General features: G+C 49.4%; 8 protein-coding genes across 8 annotated transcripts; 4 read left to right on the top strand and 4 right to left on the bottom strand.

Annotated features, from left to right (window-relative positions):
• Window positions 1-607: 607 nt before the first annotated feature.
• Window positions 608-2,193, top strand: PENARI_c006G03427 (uncharacterized protein; the record flags this gene model as incomplete). Its single annotated transcript, XM_022630250.1, has 6 exons — window positions 608-736; window positions 821-857; window positions 922-989; window positions 1,038-1,420; window positions 1,486-1,553; window positions 1,640-2,193. The coding sequence occupies 6 exons, from the start codon at window positions 608-610 to the stop codon at window positions 2,191-2,193; spliced, it is 1,239 nt and encodes a 412-aa protein (XP_022489869.1).
• A 177-nt stretch (window positions 2,194-2,370) lies between these two features.
• Window positions 2,371-4,388, bottom strand: PENARI_c006G09162 (uncharacterized protein; the record flags this gene model as incomplete). The annotated part of the gene is made up of 6 exons (XM_022630524.1): window positions 2,371-2,510; window positions 2,567-2,849; window positions 2,909-3,084; window positions 3,162-3,430; window positions 3,515-3,851; window positions 3,962-4,388. 6 exons carry the CDS (start codon window positions 4,386-4,388, stop codon window positions 2,371-2,373), a joined length of 1,632 nt encoding a protein of 543 aa, XP_022489777.1.
• Window positions 4,389-8,305: 3,917 nt separating this feature from the next.
• PENARI_c006G02070 (uncharacterized protein) lies at window positions 8,306-9,523 on the bottom strand (the record flags this gene model as incomplete). Its single annotated transcript, XM_022630185.1, has 1 exon — window positions 8,306-9,523. One exon carries the CDS (start codon window positions 9,521-9,523, stop codon window positions 8,306-8,308), a length of 1,218 nt encoding a protein of 405 aa, XP_022489940.1.
• A 494-nt stretch (window positions 9,524-10,017) lies between these two features.
• Window positions 10,018-10,667, top strand: PENARI_c006G10767 (SRPBCC domain-containing protein; the record flags this gene model as incomplete). Its single annotated transcript, XM_022630598.1, has 2 exons — window positions 10,018-10,538; window positions 10,664-10,667. 2 exons carry the CDS (start codon window positions 10,018-10,020, stop codon window positions 10,665-10,667), a joined length of 525 nt encoding a protein of 174 aa, XP_022489980.1.
• A 402-nt stretch (window positions 10,668-11,069) lies between these two features.
• On the bottom strand, window positions 11,070-12,281 carry PENARI_c006G07653 (protein kinase domain-containing protein; the record flags this gene model as incomplete). The annotated part of the gene is made up of 1 exon (XM_022630452.1): window positions 11,070-12,281. One exon carries the CDS (start codon window positions 12,279-12,281, stop codon window positions 11,070-11,072), a length of 1,212 nt encoding a protein of 403 aa, XP_022489646.1.
• A 1,053-nt stretch (window positions 12,282-13,334) lies between these two features.
• On the bottom strand, window positions 13,335-15,306 carry PENARI_c006G00823 (uncharacterized protein; the record flags this gene model as incomplete). Its single annotated transcript, XM_022630129.1, has 2 exons — window positions 13,335-15,082; window positions 15,138-15,306. The coding sequence occupies 2 exons, from the start codon at window positions 15,304-15,306 to the stop codon at window positions 13,335-13,337; spliced, it is 1,917 nt and encodes a 638-aa protein (XP_022489516.1).
• Window positions 15,307-15,590: 284 nt separating this feature from the next.
• Window positions 15,591-17,235, top strand: PENARI_c006G03301 (putative endosome-associated ubiquitin isopeptidase (AmsH); the record flags this gene model as incomplete). The annotated part of the gene is made up of 2 exons (XM_022630246.1): window positions 15,591-15,728; window positions 15,784-17,235. The coding sequence occupies 2 exons, from the start codon at window positions 15,591-15,593 to the stop codon at window positions 17,233-17,235; spliced, it is 1,590 nt and encodes a 529-aa protein (XP_022489825.1).
• Window positions 17,236-17,800: 565 nt separating this feature from the next.
• PENARI_c006G02997 (putative oxidative stress response protein Oxr1) lies at window positions 17,801-19,008 on the top strand (the record flags this gene model as incomplete). Its single annotated transcript, XM_022630231.1, has 2 exons — window positions 17,801-18,810; window positions 18,864-19,008. The coding sequence occupies 2 exons, from the start codon at window positions 17,801-17,803 to the stop codon at window positions 19,006-19,008; spliced, it is 1,155 nt and encodes a 384-aa protein (XP_022489498.1).
• Window positions 19,009-19,060: the final 52 nt, after the last annotated feature.

The following is a 19,060-nucleotide window of genomic DNA, read 5'->3' as shown; positions in this document are numbered from 1 at the left end:
CCCATCACCCACTTCATAGGCTCTAGCATGTACGCCATTGGATCCTCATTCGCTGTTCGCCGATCCAACGAACACCATGTCGGCCTAGATCCGGGTACAGTCTCCACTAGTTTATCTGGTCGGCCAATCACAGTGGCTGAATGTAGTCCAGACTTTCAGTCCTTGACGCGGTCATGTCCGATTTCCGAATGCGGGGGGTCGATGATGGGGGATCTTCGACCGCCAAAGCTCGGTGGTTCTTGGTTCTCTGCATGTTCTCTGCAAGACCTGCTGAATTACACTGCAGATCAGGCTGATTGTGAAGTGTGACACCCACCAGGTGCTTAGCCTAAGGTCTTCCGAGTTTCGGTGAAGGCAAATGTGTGGGCGTTCTTTATATACTTTGGCTTTCTCTACTTCTCGCCTGCTTCCATGCTCCGACCTCTTATCGTCTCATGTCCTGTATATTGGTCGAGTCACGGTGATTTCGTTGATTAATATCACTACGACTCTTACCACTGGACGATTATTCTATTATCCGATGTATTGGCACACGCTACTTGTCTCTCTCCCTTTCCGTTTGCTACTTTCTAGCTGAGGGTTATCTATCGCTTGCATTGTCGATCAAATGTATGTTCTGATCGTCTCGACTATCTTTACGGTTCTTTCAACCATCTGCGTCGTTCTGAGGTTGTGGACGAGGTTCTGGCTTATTAGGGCTCCTGGGTTGGATGATTTATTCATTACTGGTGCATTGGTACGTATTGCAATGGGTTCCTTGGCCTTAGGAAGGGCATATCACTTGAAAAGAGCCTGCATACTGACGTACAATGTACATCAGGCCGTCAACCTTACATTCTACGCTTTTACCTTAATCGGTGAGTTGATCTACTCAACAAACTCACACATTCCAACTCCCAATCTAACATCCATCCTCTATAGAGCGCCATTATGGCCTCGGGCATCCCATATCATCCCTCCCCCCACACGTCATCAAAGGTCAACTACAGGTAAGGTATACCAATCTCACTGAAAAGACAACCATTAACAAAGTATAGTATCTCTGGCTTTCAGTTCCCTTTTACAATCTCATCCTGATCCTCTCCAAAATATCCGCCCTATGCCTCTTCGTCCGTCTCTTCCGCCCGCGCCCTTTCCTCCTCGCTACTTATATCACAATGGGCTTCCTGGTCGTTGCAGGCCTATGGATGACATTAAGCGGGTTCTTTTTCTGTGCACCCATCCACTACTTCTGGGATGTATCCGAGGAAGTCCGCAGTGACCATTGTCTGCCTCAGGGCCCTGTTTGGTTTACCAACGCCGGCATTCAGATTGCTACTGATATCATCATCCTGATTCTTCCTATGCGTTTACTTTGGAAGTTGCAAATGCCCCGTCGGCAAAAGTTTGGGGTTGTTGCTGTCTTTGGGCTTGGAATTGTGTGAGTATATGTCTATACTAAGTTCCAGGTTAACGGTAAAGCTGACCTTTATTTTTCTCTTTCAGGGTCATCGCCACCAGCTCAGCCCGTCTCTCTCAGTTAAGCATCATGGTCCGCGAAAAGGATTTCACCAGTAAGTACCAACCAACACCGAGACCAACCCATATTCATATCTACACAAATCCCACAGTATGAAACAATATACTAACAACCCCGCAGAAACAAACGCCCAAGCCGTACTCTGGTCCTCCCTAGAAGCAAACATATCAATAATCTGCGCCTGTCTCCCACCCCTGCACCCCCTCCTCTCGCGAGTCTTCTCCTTCTGCTTCCTCCCCCAACCCCTCCACTCATCCCCAGGCTCAAAAGCTGGCCAATCGCACACAACCCAATTAACAGACTCCCGCAAACCATCCATATACTCCCACTACAACTCAAATCCCAGCCCAGACGGCGGAGTGTGGTATAATGAAATCTTCACGCCTGGTCCGGCGAATTACTCGGCTAGTATTTCAAAGGATAACAATAATGAGGAGCCAGGGAATGAGAATGGGATTCGTGTTGTTCGGGAGTTGAGGATGAGGTCGGAGGAGGTTCATACACCTACTTTGAGGACTGGGTCGCCTAGGGACATGGAGAGAGATTTGGAGATGGGGACGCTTGATAGTCATAGTGCTCGTGAAGGGGGTGGGGCGTCGAATCCTGGTATTGAGTGGGATTTGGGGGATTTCGAGTTTCCTGATTATAAGGAGCGGATGAATGCTCCTATTTGATCTGTTGGAGTGGAGGGGAATAGGGAGAGGGGTTTGCATATACCCTATTGCATTGAGATAGTGCGCGATATATAGCGATGATGTTAATGATATTGTAAATTTCATCAACACCGGTGTGTGTAACTAGTTGTGGTGAAAGTATAGTAGACATGGTCATCTATTTGTAGTTCCAAGTGATCAAAGATTCGCTCGAGAAACCATCTTCCCCTGCATAGCTTCCTCAATCGCCTTCGCTACAGCAACACACTTCTCCTCCCCAAACCGTCCCCCGACAACCTGTACACCAACGGGCATACCCTGAACCAGGTCGATATCATCTATACAAAAGTCAGCAGAACTCTCTAAATCCAAACCAGAGATTGAATGCACTCACATTGCGCCTTATTAAACTTATCACTATCATTCCTGGGAATATGATCCAGCCATGTCTGATCAGGAACATCCTTCTCCTTCGAAACAGTAGTGACAGGAACTGCCAATGCAGCATAGCCCAGGAAATTCCAGATACTCGTGTAGCCCACGTACGCACTGGATTTGACCCACGTCCATGGCTTGTAGCCTACCCATGGTGTATTGGGCATGATGATCGCGTCGACGCCGGAGGATATCCATTTGTTGAGGTATTCCGTTTCGTAGTTGTATTTGTCTGCGTTGAGCTACAAAATGCGTCAGAAGAAATCTTAATAATAATAGCAAATTGTGGCTCAATGCTTACCTGGTGCGTCTCGCTCGTTGTCAACGTATCCTCTGGCTTCCCAACGAGCATTCCTTCAATAAGTGGCTCGCCTGTTAGTTCTATTTTCCTCCGGCAGCCTTCTCCGCCATCCGAGAATATGGCTTTTGCCCAGAGGGTGTATGCGTAACCGTGTGAAGAGGCATCCCATTCGAAGACTAAACTCTTCTCATTAGTACTTTATCCCCAAACATGGCCATAAAAAGGGTTTCAGATAGGACGTATGCTTTCTTACCATCATGACCAGCCACCGTCAAAGCCTCAATAACCTCCCGCATAGCCCTAGCAATCGGCGGCTGAACTCTCACAACCCCATCATCAACCAAGAACCCAATCCTCAACCTCTTCCCACCCGAAGCCAAATGCGCCCTCCAAGGCACAGGGGAAACATGCTGATCAACCTCCCAAGGCGACGCAGTTGGCAAAGCCTCCATATACCGCTCGATAGTAGCCAAGCTACAAGCCATAGGCCCAGCAACGGAGCGCACAATATCCTGCCCAGGACTATATGAATAGTATTATCAGCCGAAACGTTCACCATCACCATGCATCATCACCACAAAACAGAAACAGAAACAAAAAACTTACTTTCCCCTCTCATAAGGATGTCTCCCAGGACTAGGCGACAACCCAAACAGCCCACAAAGCGCAGCAGGAATACGAATCGAACCACCAAGATCAGTCCCAATACCAAGAACGCTACCGCGCGCCGCAACAAGCGTCCCCTCGCCACCCGAACTCCCGCCAGATATCAAAGCCCGGTTAAATGGGTTGACGCACTGCCCGAAGACGTGATTGTACGAGTCGGACATCATCATCGATTGTGGGAGATTGGTCTTCACGTAGAGGACTGCGCCTAGGCGGCGGAGGGTTCTTGCGACTGATTTGTCGGCTTTTTCGGGGTTGTTTGTTAGTCCGACCCAGCCTGGATTTTGTATATGTTAGTCTTCTTGTTGCTTGGCTGGTTTGCTTGTGGTTGCGGTATGGTTGCGGTTATAGTGCTTAGGATGGAGTGAGAAAGGAAATGAAACGTACCGATTGAAGTATCAACACCCTTAACAGAAAATAAATCTTTAATAGACACCGGTAGACCGTGTAAAGGCCCAGCAGTCTTGCCTGTTTTCGCGAGGTGGTCATCCATTTCTTTGGCGGTGGCGAATGCCTCTTCGAAGAATATCTCCGTGCAACATGTTGTTAATTGGTGGGCTAGTGCGGCGCGTTTAGAAAATGCACGGGTTAGATCTAGTGAGGAAAGTTCTCCTGACGAGAGCTTGCGTAGAAGGATGGAGATATCGGTTTCTTCTGTGAGGGCCAGTTCATCCGGAGTGAGAATCAGGCGGAGATAAGCCAGGGCATTTGGGGTAGATTCGATCGCGGGGATCGGCTGTAAGCGCCACTCGGGTGGGATCAGAGAGTGTTGATCGGCGCGTTTCTGGGTGGACCGTTCTTGGTATGTAGCCATGCTCTCAAGGGGTATCTTGAACTTGTGAGTAGGAATGCGTAGAAAGGAAGGGGTGGAAGGGGTGTGGGTTTATATGTAAGGTTGCAGAAGTGCTATCTACATCAAGTTCCGCGAAAGGAAGGTCATCTCGTCGGGAGCTGCGCCAATCGCTCTCCTCTTCCCCCGCCTCTTCGGATACCATGGGAACCAATGAAGCTTCGCCAGTAGCCTCTCGGGATATGATATCGCATTGGGATGGCCAGGTACATGTATAATATTTATGTGGCAGGGATCTGCGCGATAGCATAAGTAAGATAAGAGAAAGTAAATGGGTACAGCTGTAATATGTAGAGATAGTAGATTATCTAAAGGATTAAGTCGGAAACCAGGTGTAGCATGGCCGTCTTTAGGCTTGCATTGAAGTTCTAAAGAGATCACACATGGTTAGGGTTATTTTATGGTCGATAGGTCAACTCCGAATAGGAAGGAACCAGCTTTGCTTTTTGCTCAGCTGTAGCTTTCATCCACCTCCATCTGTTTGGGAATCTTGGTTGCCGGATCCTGAAGAAGCTCTATCCAGCCAGGACCTGGCTTATATCAAAACGCCGCTTCCTCTCATCAGAGGACTCGAACATCGTGCAGCAACGAAGCTCATGGTAAATACCTTACTTCGAACCAGAGTCGCTAAGGCTTATTCAAAAGTAGGGTAGAACCATTCCTCTACACAGAATCAAGATGAGGCTTACGAACATTTTCAGACCACCGAAATTCATGATGTGGAAGGCGAAAAGCGTGACCCCGGCCCAAAGAATACAAGGCTCGCTCGAATGGCCTGCTCAATTCCCCTGTTGCTTGTCACCTGTATAATCCGCGATCATATACTTCGAGGATCGTCGATAGCGTTAAGGCGGATTTTCAGTCTGTATTTCGTACAATACCTTCCTCAACCGGCCGGTTTAGTTGTCTGTTACCAATCAAGGAGAGCAGTACTGCGTAAATTACTCTCTGACAGCCTTATATCTCTTAATACTAGATTTCAACTAGTAGTACCTTATTCAAATCGCTCAAATTAGGATCAATTACTTAGAAACTGTTAACGCATGGAAGTAAATGTAGAGTGTACATACAGTATACCGGCGGCTTTGATTATAGATCTCCAGTATTATGAGCTACCTCAGCTATATTTTATTAAAATCTCTGGGCCTTTACCTTTCACGATAACCAGAGCGATTTTGATGATTCCTCACTACGTACCTAGACCGAATGTCCATTTGATTCCTCCAAAAAAAAAAAAAATAGAAAGGAAAAAAAAAAAGAAGAAGGGGCTCAGCCGGGATTTGAACCCGGGACCTCCCGCAATTAAGGTGTAATCACCTGAAGCTCCGGTGTCTCCGAAGCGGGAATCATACGACTAGACCACTGAGCCAATTAAACAGCTAACGGGTCAGATGTTAAAATCCAGGAAGCCTGTATCTAATTTCTCAGATGATCTTAGTAACGTTTATATATGTAGAGATGTAGAGACCAGAAAGCATGTAGACCCCCGAAAGACGTCATACGCCGTTTGGCAGTATCACCGAGAAGCATTAGGCTGTGAGCCAAGGAATGTCTAGATTGATAACAATAATGAGTTGCCATCAACTTCGGCTAGGCGGACAATTTCCAATGCCAGGCCAAATTCGAAGATTGATGTGGGATTTGAACTAGAAAGCATAAGGAAGCAAAGGTACAGTGGAGACTGTTATCGCCTTTATGTGGGATATGTGTGAGACACTCTTTTAAACCCTTAATCACATGATACGAAAAGCCCCTTGTGGCTAGTGAATAATTGTGTCGTTATGTACTTAGCATGTATTTGACTGAGAGTACCAAGCCATTTCCACCGTACCAACAGCTGGTCTTGCGGTTTACGGGGCAGTCAGTTGCCAAGTTCGTACTATGCGTATAAGCGGTGTGAAAAGCATTGAGCAGAAGCTTCTCTATTGTGATATCACATGCAGCCAAGGGCGCAAATTGGGCTTTTCTGTCAGTTATATAGTAGAGAATATTCCTTCGAATACTCACCTATTTTCCTCCAAACTAAGGTTTCAATCAAGTTGATTACAGTCACTATTCGATAGTCAATTTGGTGCCGTTTATCAAGTTTCTCCAATATGAAGCTCCTTCCAACCTTTGTCTTCCTATCGATCCGTGCTTTTGGTCAGACCGCAGACGAATGCTCTGCTAGTGGCAATACGCAAGTCTGCTGCAATGGTGATCTTAATTGCCCAGTCATGGTTCTAGGGACAACATGTGGAAACCAGGCCTATTGCTGCGAAGGCGGGGCCACTGTACGTCTCTTGCACAGTATCTCCTGCAAGGGTGTTAACTAATCATGATACAGGGTGAATTGATCAATGTCGCTGCAGCGAATTGTCTCAAAATCAACTGATAATCCTTCTGTGACAATTCTCTTGCTCTCGCCGCACCACTATATGTCCTATGTATTGTAGTGGTGGAACCCATGACAGTAGCGTATAGTGGTCTGAGGTATCACAAATGCCTTAGGAAGCTTGCGTGCAGTCTTTTCTTAGAGAGCAGCATCATCCTACCATCATCAATATGACTACAGTTTTCCACCAGATTCTTCTTTCATGATACAGCTTCGTTTCTAGTATGATAGCCACCTACAGAGACTGCTCTCTACGTCTGTACTGGACATGGGAGTGGTTGGTTGTGCTGTCTCCATTGATACCGACCCGTCTGCTATGTCAGACTGCCATCGTGCCATCCCCATTTCAGTATCTATTTCGAGCGCTCGTCTCTGTCAAGGAAGGTGCTTCAAGTTTTCAAAGCTTTAAGCAGGCAGCTTAGCCATTCTTTCTTCATACGGGAGCCTCAAGTAAATAAAAACAAATAGAAAACAGATGTGCAATTACAATCATAGCGGATCTAGTGGCGACTTTCGCCATCGGACAGTTAGGGATGATGCTTGCTATACTTCGTAATTCCAATCAGTAGAAAGAGGGGTTGGAAAGCCCACAGCCATAGAGCATAAGCTACGTGGCGAAGTAACCACGAAACTTCCGGGGTAGTAGTACGCTCTACCATGTAAGCAGGCTTGACACCTAGGTCAGTTCGCATTTGACTTGCTTTCTGACGCAGTGGTATCACCGGTGTCGGATACCTTGAAGGGGAAATTCTACACGAAGATAAGACGTGGGGGGTTGCCGTGTTCCTTTGACGTCAAATCGGCTATACGGCTACTTAGTGGATCTGATGACTGTGAGTAGGGAGAAGATAAGCATAAGTAGGGAACTTGGCAGTGTTCATGACAACGGCATGATTTAAGGATTGGTATAGTCCTTGGTGAGCCCAAGAAAACGCAGAACGTAGAAAAATTACTGTCTGTTCCTTTCTATCGGGTGATTGCAATGAGAATCAAGATTGACTTTCGATTCCTGAAAGCTATTTGAAAACAATTAACGTAAAGAGTGTGGTGCACAGCCGTGCGAGTCATATACCAGTTCCTATAAAAACATTATCCGCGCGTAGAAAGGGGGAAATGAATGACAGGTCATTGACCGGAGCCCACTTGAAAACAAATGAGTGTGAACAGTAGACAGCCAATGCTAGTAGAAACAAGGAAAGAAAACGGAACCATGTCTGCAAAAAGAATGATGAGCAGCTCGATGAACGAGAGTCATTGAAAAGAATGCAGCCCCCCGAGGGAGCAGAAGCCAAGTATCAGTAGAAGAAAGGCAAGGAAAGAAAATGGCTGTTAATCCGGTAAGCACTGGAGAAGAATGTGTAGAAAAAAAGACCGCCCAGAAGAAGTGAGAACAAAAGAAGGACATCTATCTAAACCGTGCCCCAAACGCAAGAAGCAACTGTAAGAAAGGAAACAACAAGAACAAACAAACGAAACTCAGAACCATATACAACGCATTTAATCATGATCAATGCTTGATGACACCGGCCCGCCAATTTGGGATCTTCATCATGTGCCAGTATCGGCTGCCTCGATCTGTACGGTTTCTCCTGCGTCTCAACCGTTCACGGCGATCCCGTCGCTTGGTTGCGGCATTTGGTTGCTCTGGCTTTGGCTTCTGGACCTCCACTATGTTGTCTGACTTGGGAGAGATCGATGGAGAGATGGAGGCTCTTTGTTCTTCCGTTGGTTGACGACGCATTCGAACCCTGCGACGACCTTTGGATCTCACTCGGATTGAAGGGGCTTTGGAAATGAGAGTCCAGGGTGCGACAATATCTGCACCTGCGATAGCATTCTGAAGACTGCTAGTGCGGGAGATCCTTCTAGATCGCCTTCTTTGCATATGCTTGGCCAGAGCCGCAGCCATGGCCGCAGCAGAATGCGAAGACGCGGAGCTATCATCGCGCAGTGAAAGAACACGCCGAGGAGTACCAACCCATTTATCATCATGTGCATGCGGTGGTCGCGAGTGACGCTTCGGGACAACAGGCTTGGAAATCCTTTGAGGGAGGTTTCTGGAGGAAGCAAAGGAAAGAGGCGAGTCACACAGATTGACCGGACCTGGAGGATGAGTCGGAGATGTCTGCGCACTTGCGCTGCTTTGGTCAGAACTCTGAGATGGTACGGAGTTCTCAACGCGTATCTTTTGCGAGAGTGCATCCGAAACCACCGCAAGTTCCCCATCCCGAGAAGGCACGTCGACCAAACACATCCCAACAAGAGGAGACTGGAGCATGGAGTGGAATGGAGGCTGTCCTAATATGCCGTAGGTCACTCCAAACTCAGTAGCCATGGTGCGGGTCTCGGGTTGCATTTTCGGGGGTGAATAGCATTGCACAGGGCAGGTTTTGGCACGACTCGCACGACTGGAGGAGGAAGATGGTCCACGTTCCGAAACGCTTTGGTGTAGTGAATCAACACTGTTGAAACAGTTGTGGCAGACCACGTCGTATTCTCCTTCCCGGGGAATGAAGTTCATGGACACTGGGTACAGACCCACGTGCATGTCTGGAGTCCAGTTGCAAACTTGCAGCCAGGACGGGAGCTCGTCAAGTGGGATGAGTGGTGACCACAGGCCTTCTGGTCGGAGAATGCAGAATCGACGGACTAGGGGCTGAGCCGGTGGTTGATGCACGGATTGAGGGGATGCAAGAAACATCGGGTACTGAGGAGAGTATTGCATGTTGAACACTGAAGAGACTGGCTGACTTGAAAAGAATGAGATAAATGAATGTTGAAATTGACAGTGAAAAGAGTGTATGGAGATGGAGAGAAGAAGAGAAGAGGAGGAGGAGGAGGAGGGAAGAAGAAGAGGGTTGTGTAGAAAATTGTGGGAAGGAGCATGTTGTAGAAGGAACAATGATAGAGTATTCGGGCGAGGTAGTGAAGAGTACAGAGAAGAGTATAGAGACACACGAGTCTACATTGCTGGAGCTGGAATTATTAGTATTCAATGTTTAAACCAATCCATTACACCCCCACTACTCCCAACTATAAACAAAACACAAATGAAGCTTTTATAGTTCTCGATAAGCCCTTATCGCTGCAACCGGTGCAAACAAGTGCAACGATCCACAGGTGCAACATGCCATCATATACTCCCTTCTCTCTTCCTCTCTTTCTCTCTTCCTCTTTCCTTTCACCAATTTCAATCCTCCAGGTGTACCAAATTCCACAATGACAACCCTCGAAGACCCAACCAACGCAACCCGCGCAACCCCAACAATAACCCCCAAAGCCGCAACCCTCCACATCGGCAGCTCAACCCTCATCAGCGCCCCAGCAGCCAAAGTCTGGAGCACCCTAACAGATACCTCAACCTGGCCAGCCTGGAACTCATTTGTACCGCGTGTAACAATCCGCTCACAACCATCCAACACAACCACGCCCAATGACATCACCAACGACCCCTCTCCAACCCTCCAAAAAGGCACCCGATTTATCTTCCACGTCCGCATGGACCCAACCTCAACCTCCACAAAGCCCCAGGCCGCAACAGACGTCTACGGTCTCGTGACTGAGTGCGCAGCTCCGAACGCCGAGACAGGCGATATCGGCCGCATTGTTTGGACAGTTGATCCTGATGCGCCGGGCGCGATGCCGCAGTCGCTTTTGAAGGCGGAGCGGGTTCATGAGGTTACGGCTGTTGAGGGTGGGACTGAGGTGCGGAATTGGGAGGCGCAGGTTGGGTGGCTTGTGTATGTGGTGAGGGTTATGTATGGGAAGAGGTTGAGGGCTAATTTTCAGTTGTGGGTTGATGATTTGAAAGGGTTTGTTGAGGGGTTGGCTGGAGGTGAAGGTGAAGGCCAAGCTGATGATCGAGTTGAGGGTGAGGGATCTGCTTGAGCATTCGTATTGTTGCTTTTGTGGTGTTTATTGATCAATTGTGAAAGGTGTTGGTGGCTTTATTTTGTGCTTTTCTGTCCCTCGCTACTCATGTGTATTCAGATGCTCGCTACTCTACGAGAAACTATGTTGACTATGACCCAATCATGGCTTGTTTGTTGACTTGTACAAGGCTGACATATATCCCGAAATTCAAATTGGTATAGTATTATGAGATGCTGACATCTATCCATGCAAATATTGTATCACCGATATAGTATGATACAGGCTCCCGAAACTCCATCTAACAGGGTATATCAAAAAAATGCAGTTCCCTATATGCGACAGGGAGATGCGACAAGAAACCGAAAATGAAAATGAAAAAGAACCAAAAAACCGATATATCAAGAAGAAGAAGAAGAAGAAGCAGCAAGATCAACCCAATCGACCGTCGAAATCCGCGAAGCAGGATCCTTAACAACAGCCGGCTTAACAAGCCCCTCGACAAACCCATTCCGAGGAACACGATGCCCACTCGACCCAGACCGCGTAAGATCAACAATCTGATGCCCCTGCCTAGCCATGGCAAGCCGCTGCATGTTACTCGTACCGGGATATAACAACAAATCGCCGGTAGCAGCAGCAAGCAGCGTAGCCGCAAGCGAAAACACATCCGACGCAGGCGTCGGGGCAATATCACCCGAGGTCAACGAAGCCAACATCTCGGGCGCGGTAAACGGTGGTGTAAACGCGGACATGGACGCGCGCGTTGTATCAAGCGGGATAGCGGGATCATTGGGGATTTCGACGGCGGACGAGAAATCCGCGAATAAGGGCTCGAATGGGAATGCGCTGGTACTCTCGTTTGCGTCGACTGGGCGCAGGAGGATATTATGTGGCTTGATATCGCCATGCACCATCCCCGCGGCTTGGTGCAACCAGTTCAAGCCTGAGATTAGCTTGCGGGCTAGATCTGTGTACGAGGCTGGACCTTGGACGGGGTCGAACATTGTCGGCGTGGCTGGTTGGCGGGAGCGAGCGATGTCGGCTTGGTCTTCTATGTAGGTTGATAGGGCCAGCGGGATCGCGGACATAACCAGGCCGCCTAGGTCTTTGTGTTGGCCGTGGAAGGGTACGATGTAGGGTTCGTGGCCCGCGGTGAGGGTGAGGCGGGTTAGAGTTAGGGCTTCGGCTTCCAGGACTGGGCGGGCATCGCGCCGCACGGGTGCCTTTACGGCTAGAATGCGGGTTGTTGAGACTGGGGAGCTTGGGGAGCTTGGGGGTGTTGATGGGTTGCTGGTGCTGGTGCTGGCGCTGGGTTTGGCGCTTGATGTTGAGCGCGCTTTGTATACTATGCTCCAGGCGCCACGGCCGAATTCGATAGGGCGATTGTCCCCGTTGTGGATGATTTCGAGATCGTTGGTGAAGTATAGTGGGGTGCTGACATTGGGTTTGGGAGCAGAGAGGGATTGAGGTGGCTGAATGTCCTGGAATGATCTTTGGCGACTCTCTTTTGCTATTGGGGTGACGGGCGGCGTAAGACTTGATGTCGGGATTTGTGCAAGGCGCGTCGGCTCTGATGTCTGCAGCGACAGCTGGTATGGGGGATTCGCCATTGCTTTGTATGCGCAATGGGGGAGCGATATGGGGAATTTCAGACGAGCAGAGACCAGGTTTATATGGGGCTCGGAGGAAGGCCCGAGACAGGCCAAGGATTCAAGTCAAATAGCTCTGATATCGGCGCCACTCGTAAAGAGATAACCTCACAATCCACGGTTGGGGAAGACGACTATGACGGGGTGGCGATTTTTGGCGTAAGACTAGCCACTGCACACCCTAATATATGGAGTTCGAAGGGCTCTACACCTTGAACTCGGCCTCGAAAGATTCAGCATAAAAGACTCGAAAGAGAAGAGAAAGACTACAAAGGCGCACAAAGCGCTTTGCGCTTTGTGTTGAGGGCTATGGGGCCGAAAGCAAACAAAAAAGCAAGGCAAAGGGAAAAAAGTAAAAAAAAAAAAAAAAGGGAAAAAGAGCCCACTCCGGTCTCGACCAAAAGGAAATGAATACGACAGGAACAAATACTACGGTGTCGACGCTAAAGGAAAACGGAAATTGGCTCTCGGAAGGGTTCGCGCTGATCGGGGTCCACCGTTCTCTAGATAGATAGGGATTTCTTACATGTAAGATAATTATATTTTAGAGTCAGATTATAGATTAGCGTTAACTTATAGATTAGAGACTACATGTATAGTAATCTCATATCTCACTCTTTTAGTGGTCTAGGAGTATACTAATTGCTGCATGGCAAAGTGGGCTTCACCCAATGCAGCCATCCCGAGGGCCCACCGCATGCGTCCCCAACGGCTGTCATCGCTTATCTTGGTGGTTTGTTTGTCTAAGTTAAGTTATTTCTGAGTCACATACTTGTTTCTTTAAGTGAACTACTATAACTTACTATACAACTGTCAAGTATACAAATCCACTATACAAATCCAAGTCATATGGCCTCGTATTCACCTACACCATATACATTCCATAGGATCTTCACAACCAATCCCTCAGCCTCGTGCCCTGAACCCGGTCCGGGAAAGTTACCCGATTGGTCTCTATTATCTATACATCTATATTCACATATAATACATGGCTATAATACAGTTACTGCACTTTTAGTGCAGTTGGATGTTTTCAATTCCGGATTGGAATGAGGTCAGTGTCCCACCCAACATGCGGTTGAACTGCAATGTGCTTGTCCTAGGTGAGCTTTTCTCGAACTCAACCATAATCTCAAATAGTGTGGTGGTAGAAAGTGATCGCACTCGGACACCACTCAAGTCATAGTCCAAGTTGGCCTGGTAGCTGAACGCCGGATCTGCAGAAGGATCTGGCAAGGCCATTGGCCCACAGCCAGGCTTCAGTCGCCGGTCCGCAAAGGCCGTGAGACTGGGAATGGCCTGGACGATTTCGTTGATGCTCCGCCCCGGGAGAAGTATGGAAAGCAGTTCGCTGACCGACATGCTGACACTGGGGTGGAAAGGAGCACTCAGGGCCTGGAACCGAGAGAGAAATTCGGTAGTGTCTACGTTCGGCATTTCGGAAATCTTCTGCACCACAGGAGGGTTAGGCTGTGCTTCAAAGTAGACGACGCCACGCGGGTAGTCGTGAGGATAAACATTCGATGGGGGGATAAACAGGGGCTCAAACGGTCGTCGTTCCCAAAGCAATACGGAATTGTCGAAATTGTTGGATAGAGCAACATTGCGGGCGTCATCCATCACTCTGTCATAATACCTCTTTTTCACGAAGTGTATCTCGGAGATTTCAGCGTTCTGGATGGATTGCAGAGACACAATATCACCTTCCAAGCCTTTCAATCTCTCGGGGGTTTCATTGACATCTGCTGCTGCACGGGCAAACTTTCGTGTAAGTTCGTCAATCTCAAGCTGGCGGTTGGCAAATTTCAGGCGGTAATAGGCACTTGTGTTCTCTCTGTCTAATGTGGTGATAGCCGCGTTTCGTGCTTTGATTTTCGCTGGATTTGCTTTCTTTTTATCCGGCCTCTCTCCTAAAATCAGGTCTCCTTTTGCGATATCATCCAGTAAAGGCTTATGGGACTCAAGAAGTCGTCTGTGGATGTAAGGCTGGGTATCCTTTCTTCTCGAGGCACGACCAAGGGCACGCTCAGGGGTGGGTGGCACATATTCAAGGGGAGGTAACTGTCGATCTGGCGGCGTGACAATGCCCTGTGCCGCGGCTCTTTCGCTGACTCGTTCTCTGTTTTTGACGGTTTCGTTGTAATCTCGCCAAGTATACTGTGGCTCAGGCATCTCCGGCCTCGCGAGCTCCACGCAGTGCAAGGCCAAAGTCTCCGTCAACAATCCAGACCGCTTTCGCTCTGCAATTGCTCGCGGGAGAACAGTCGTAATCTCAGTGTGGGGAAGTTGTGCAATGATTCGGACAGACCCGTAGCTATGCAAATCATGTTTTTGCAAACATGTTTCCAAGAACTTAATCCACCAGCGCCCCGGTGTCATATGATCCTTGCCAGAAGATGCCTGGGGCGGGTTGGCCAAGACGAGGAGCGTATCATTTCGTGGTAGACCCGCAGAGCTTTGCGAGGGTAGGCTTTGCTCTGGAAAGTTTTCTTTTATTACAGCACCCCAATCGATTTTTGTCTTATGCAGCCCGGCACTTGGATAGATATCCATAGGAAGGAGCTTGTAGCAGGGTTTGCTCTCTGTTAAGGGATGAAGAAATTCACCCCAGATGTCGAGGTCTGGCTCAACAAGCACATGGCGGCGAGGTCGTAGGAAGTCATTGATTTTGGATGACCACAAGCCGCTACCAGGCCACAGGTCAAGGATATCCACTGGGGTGGTTTGACGAAGATAGGGCGCTACACGTTGAACAATTTGGTCTGTGAAACGCGTGAGCATCTTTCACATGACACAAGCTTCAGGACAAAGGCTTACCACATAAGGATTCATTCACAATCTCACTCCTAAGTATGACTCGACGCTGGGCTTTCTTCTTCTGCGTAAGGTCACGGATCCGTTGGGTCAAAGGATGGGCTGGGTTCGTCTTCCATCTGTTCCTCGATGCAAGTACCGGGTGTAGTGTTCTGTAGATTCTGTTATCCATTCTGTGAATGGATACCGGAAATTATCTATGTCATGAAGGGTATAGCGAAGAGAAGGTGTGGCGCATTGAAGTCCAAGTAGTTGCAGTTGCAAGAGTTGCAGCTGCTTTTTTTGTCGGAGCGGAGAGACCAAGCTTCCCGATCACCTCCCCACCACCTTTCCTCCCCATTCACGTCTAGATGCGGCCCCCCCTACTACAATTGCCGCTGGTCTTCGCGCCAGGTTTCGGAGATCGTTTCTCCATGCCTTTTGAGGCTTGACGGGTATCTTAACTTTGTCATCGCGATGGCTTCCCACGTCGGCACCGGAGGTACTCCGCCTCAGAGTGTGGAGAGCATCACTCGCATCGCCCAAAACTACGAGTACAACTCATCCGTACGTTTGCGGTACTGGCTGAGGACGGCGGCAACGATCCTACGAGAGGTTGGTTGCTTTTGCTTACACCCGGTCTGGTTCATGCCTAACTTGGTTCCCCTAGGCACACATCTACGAATCCGAAGGACACGACGAACAAGCATACCTTCTCCTCTTCCGACACGCCCAGCTGATCTTAGTCCATCTTTCGAAGCATCCGGATACAGCAAAGTATGAAGAAGACCGCAAAGCTTTGGTGGCCGCCGAGAAAGAAGTGGAGAAGAACCTCAGCAAGCTGGAGATTTTAAGACCTCGGATCAATAAGCGATATGAGCGCTACACTCAGTTGATGCGCGAGCGTCAATCTCGCAAATTGCCAACTCAATCCAAACTCAATAATGAGCCGCGAGAGCAAGTCACAGACCCCGCCCTGGCCGGTGTCGCCGAGCCCTTGGAAGCCGGCGAGAATCGGGACCTTGCCGTTCAGCTTGCCCAGCATGAGCTCAGTCGGCGTGCCACTGTCCGGGGGAGTAAAAGCGCATCAGCAGAAGAACTAGAGGCTCGTCGTACAGCCGGTATGTGGGGTGATTGGGAAGTTGCATCGAAGCCAGATACTCGATCAGGCGACCAAGACTTGAGCCGACGGATTCAGAACATCAGGTCCAACATCGATCACACGCATCAGCCCACTTATGGCCAGCGCGCCAAAGATTCAACGAGCGGGGTTTCGTCAGTCTACAAATATCCAAGTGTGCCGCGTCAGAAGCCTCTGGAGCCCACTGTATCTCCAGGCCAGATCGCCATCCTCGATAAGAACGTAGAACGCCATGCGGCCCCTATCCGACCTCCGAAGGAGCACATTGAGCCCAGCAGGGCCTCAATTATTGACACAAATGCACCGCCAAAGCCATTAAAAGTGGCACCAACCCCACCACCCCCCGAGAAGTTTCGAGCAGAGGAAACCAGCACCAAGCGGTCTGATCTCGATCCATCCAGTTACACCTTCAAACCTTCCGCTTATCTGGAAAATGGCACTCCCTTGCGCTCCGTCTTCCTGCCAGCCGACCTCCGAAGTCGCTTCTTATCCCTGGCTGCTCCCAACACCCGCAGTAACCTAGAGACATGCGGAGTTCTCTGTGGTACTCTCGTCTCTAACGCACTGTTCATATCTAAAGTGGTGATTCCAGAGCAAACCTCCACATCGGACACCTGCGAAACGGTGAACGAGTCTGCTCTCTTCGACTACTGTGACTCGGAGGACCTGATGGTCCTCGGATGGATCCACACGCATCCATCGCAGACCTGTTTTATGAGCTCCCGCGACCTACACACACATTGCGGCTACCAAGTCATGCTTCCGGAGAGCATCGCTATCGTGTGCGCTCCAAGCAAAGATCCGGACTGGGGAGTGTTTCGTCTGACTGACCCGCCGGGACTCAAGACTGTTTTGAGCTGCACGCAGACCGGTCTATTCCATCCACATGCGGAGGAGAACATCTACACTGGTGCTTTACGACCGGGGCATGTGTTCGAGGTTAATGGACTCGAGTTCGAGACAGTAGATCTGCGTCCTTAGCACGAAGATATGATTTCTTTATATGGCTCTTCTGATACAACGCCATTATGATACCAATATTGTTTGCATTGAAATGATTTTTGACGTGGCGAGACCTGCTAAACAGCCTGTTGTCTAGAAACCTGGGCGTTTGGTCCCTTGACATAGGTAGCATTGTTGCATCGAGTTTGATCTCAATTCAATTCTTTTTCAAAGTACAAAGTACTCTCCAGCTCGTAATGTAGTGATTTAAGATTACATTTGAAAGTTCGTGGAGAAATATGCTTAAGTTGACATGGGCAAGGCTTAACAGACCTAGAACAAAAATGGCTTGCGTCAAGACGAGGGTCAAATATACACTCTAAAGCTACGATGATTCCCTGCAAGCATATACATGTAACAATCCGTGAACATAAGAGGGTAAGCTACAGAAGGCGAAGCCTGACGTGGCTCCCCCACAGATAAGTGATAGCGGGTTTCATCACCTCCGCATACCTCTCCCTTCTCTTTCTTCTCTCTTCTTTCCCTTCTTTCTCGCTAGGCTCAGCCAAAGCTCTTTTGCCAGCAATTGACTTAGAATCTCCGCATGTCGTCTTCATCCCAGCCAGATCTCTCTCCCGACCCTCCAATCCCCTCCTCCTCCTCCTCGAGATCAAGGTCTCGCACTCCGACGCAAACAACACCCGCCTACCAATCCGCCGCCTCCTACTTCTCCTACCCAGTCAGCCACGTTGTTTCAGGCCTCTACCGTCGCATAACTGAACCAGAAATAGCCAAAGACATGCCATCGGCGCTCCCATGGTCGAGGTCGTCCTCCTCATCGGAGGTCTTCACGCCGCGCCGAACCGCCTCGCCCTTTCAGCCTCCGCCACTCACACCTCTCACCCTCAGCATCCCAAAAGGCGTCGACCTACTCCAGCAACAGCTCCTAACACGTGCCCTCGCCGAAGAAATCCGCCTCCTCGTCCCCCCACGCCTCCAACTAGCCGAGACCTGGCATCTCGCCTACAGCCTCGACCGCGACGGCGCCTCCCTCTCCACCCTCTACGAGAACTGCGCTGAGTTCTCACACCGCAGCCCGCGGGCGGGCTACGTCCTCGTAATTCGCGACTCCTCACCCTCAAGCTCCGTCTTCGGTGCCTACATGACCGACCATCCACACCCAGACTCACAATTCTTCGGCACGGGAGAGTGCTTCCTCTGGCGCTCTAGTGTACTCCCACCTCCAGCGAGCTTCCCTCTCGCGCTACCGGGAGAAGGTCCTCAATCGGAAGAAGCGCTTGAGCGCGCCGGCCTTCCGCCTCCGCCTTCTGCGGATACCACTAATGCTGCCCGCTGGAGTACGCTGCGCAATGATCCCCAGGCGAAATTGAAATCTCCTCGATCGGAGTCGCCCTCTCACAATCTTAATGTCAATATTAAAACCAATCTGGCTGCTGCTAGTGGTGGTGTCCTTGCGCCTCCTTCGCCTTCTTCTATTCCTTCGCGCAGTGGTGCTAGCACCCCTGAGCGCATTCGCTTCAAGGCTTTCCCGTATAGTGGCGTTAATGACTATATGATGTTCTGTGAAACTGGATTTCTCAGTCTGGGAGGCGGGTAAGTAATTTTCATTGTGGATTTGTTGGTACTGTTAGCTAATATCGGAGTAGTGATGGTCACTACGGATTGTGGGTTGACCAAAGCCTTGAAAAGGGTGTTAGCGCTTCCTGCCAAACTTTCGGTAATGAACCTCTCTCTGACGAGGGTGTCAAGTTTGATATTCTTGGAGTCGAGGTGTGGTATGTCGGCTCGTAAACAGCTGGATTCATGAAGCATGGCATATGTAGAAATGGCCTACGCAAACATT

Source organism: Penicillium arizonense, assembly GCF_001773325.1.
Source record: "Penicillium arizonense strain CBS 141311 chromosome Unknown PENARI_contig006, whole genome shotgun sequence".
Classification (NCBI taxonomy): Eukaryota; Fungi; Ascomycota; class Eurotiomycetes; order Eurotiales; family Aspergillaceae; genus Penicillium; species Penicillium arizonense.
The sequence above is the reverse complement of the archived record's forward strand: the minus strand, read 5'-3'. Positions and strand labels throughout refer to the sequence as shown.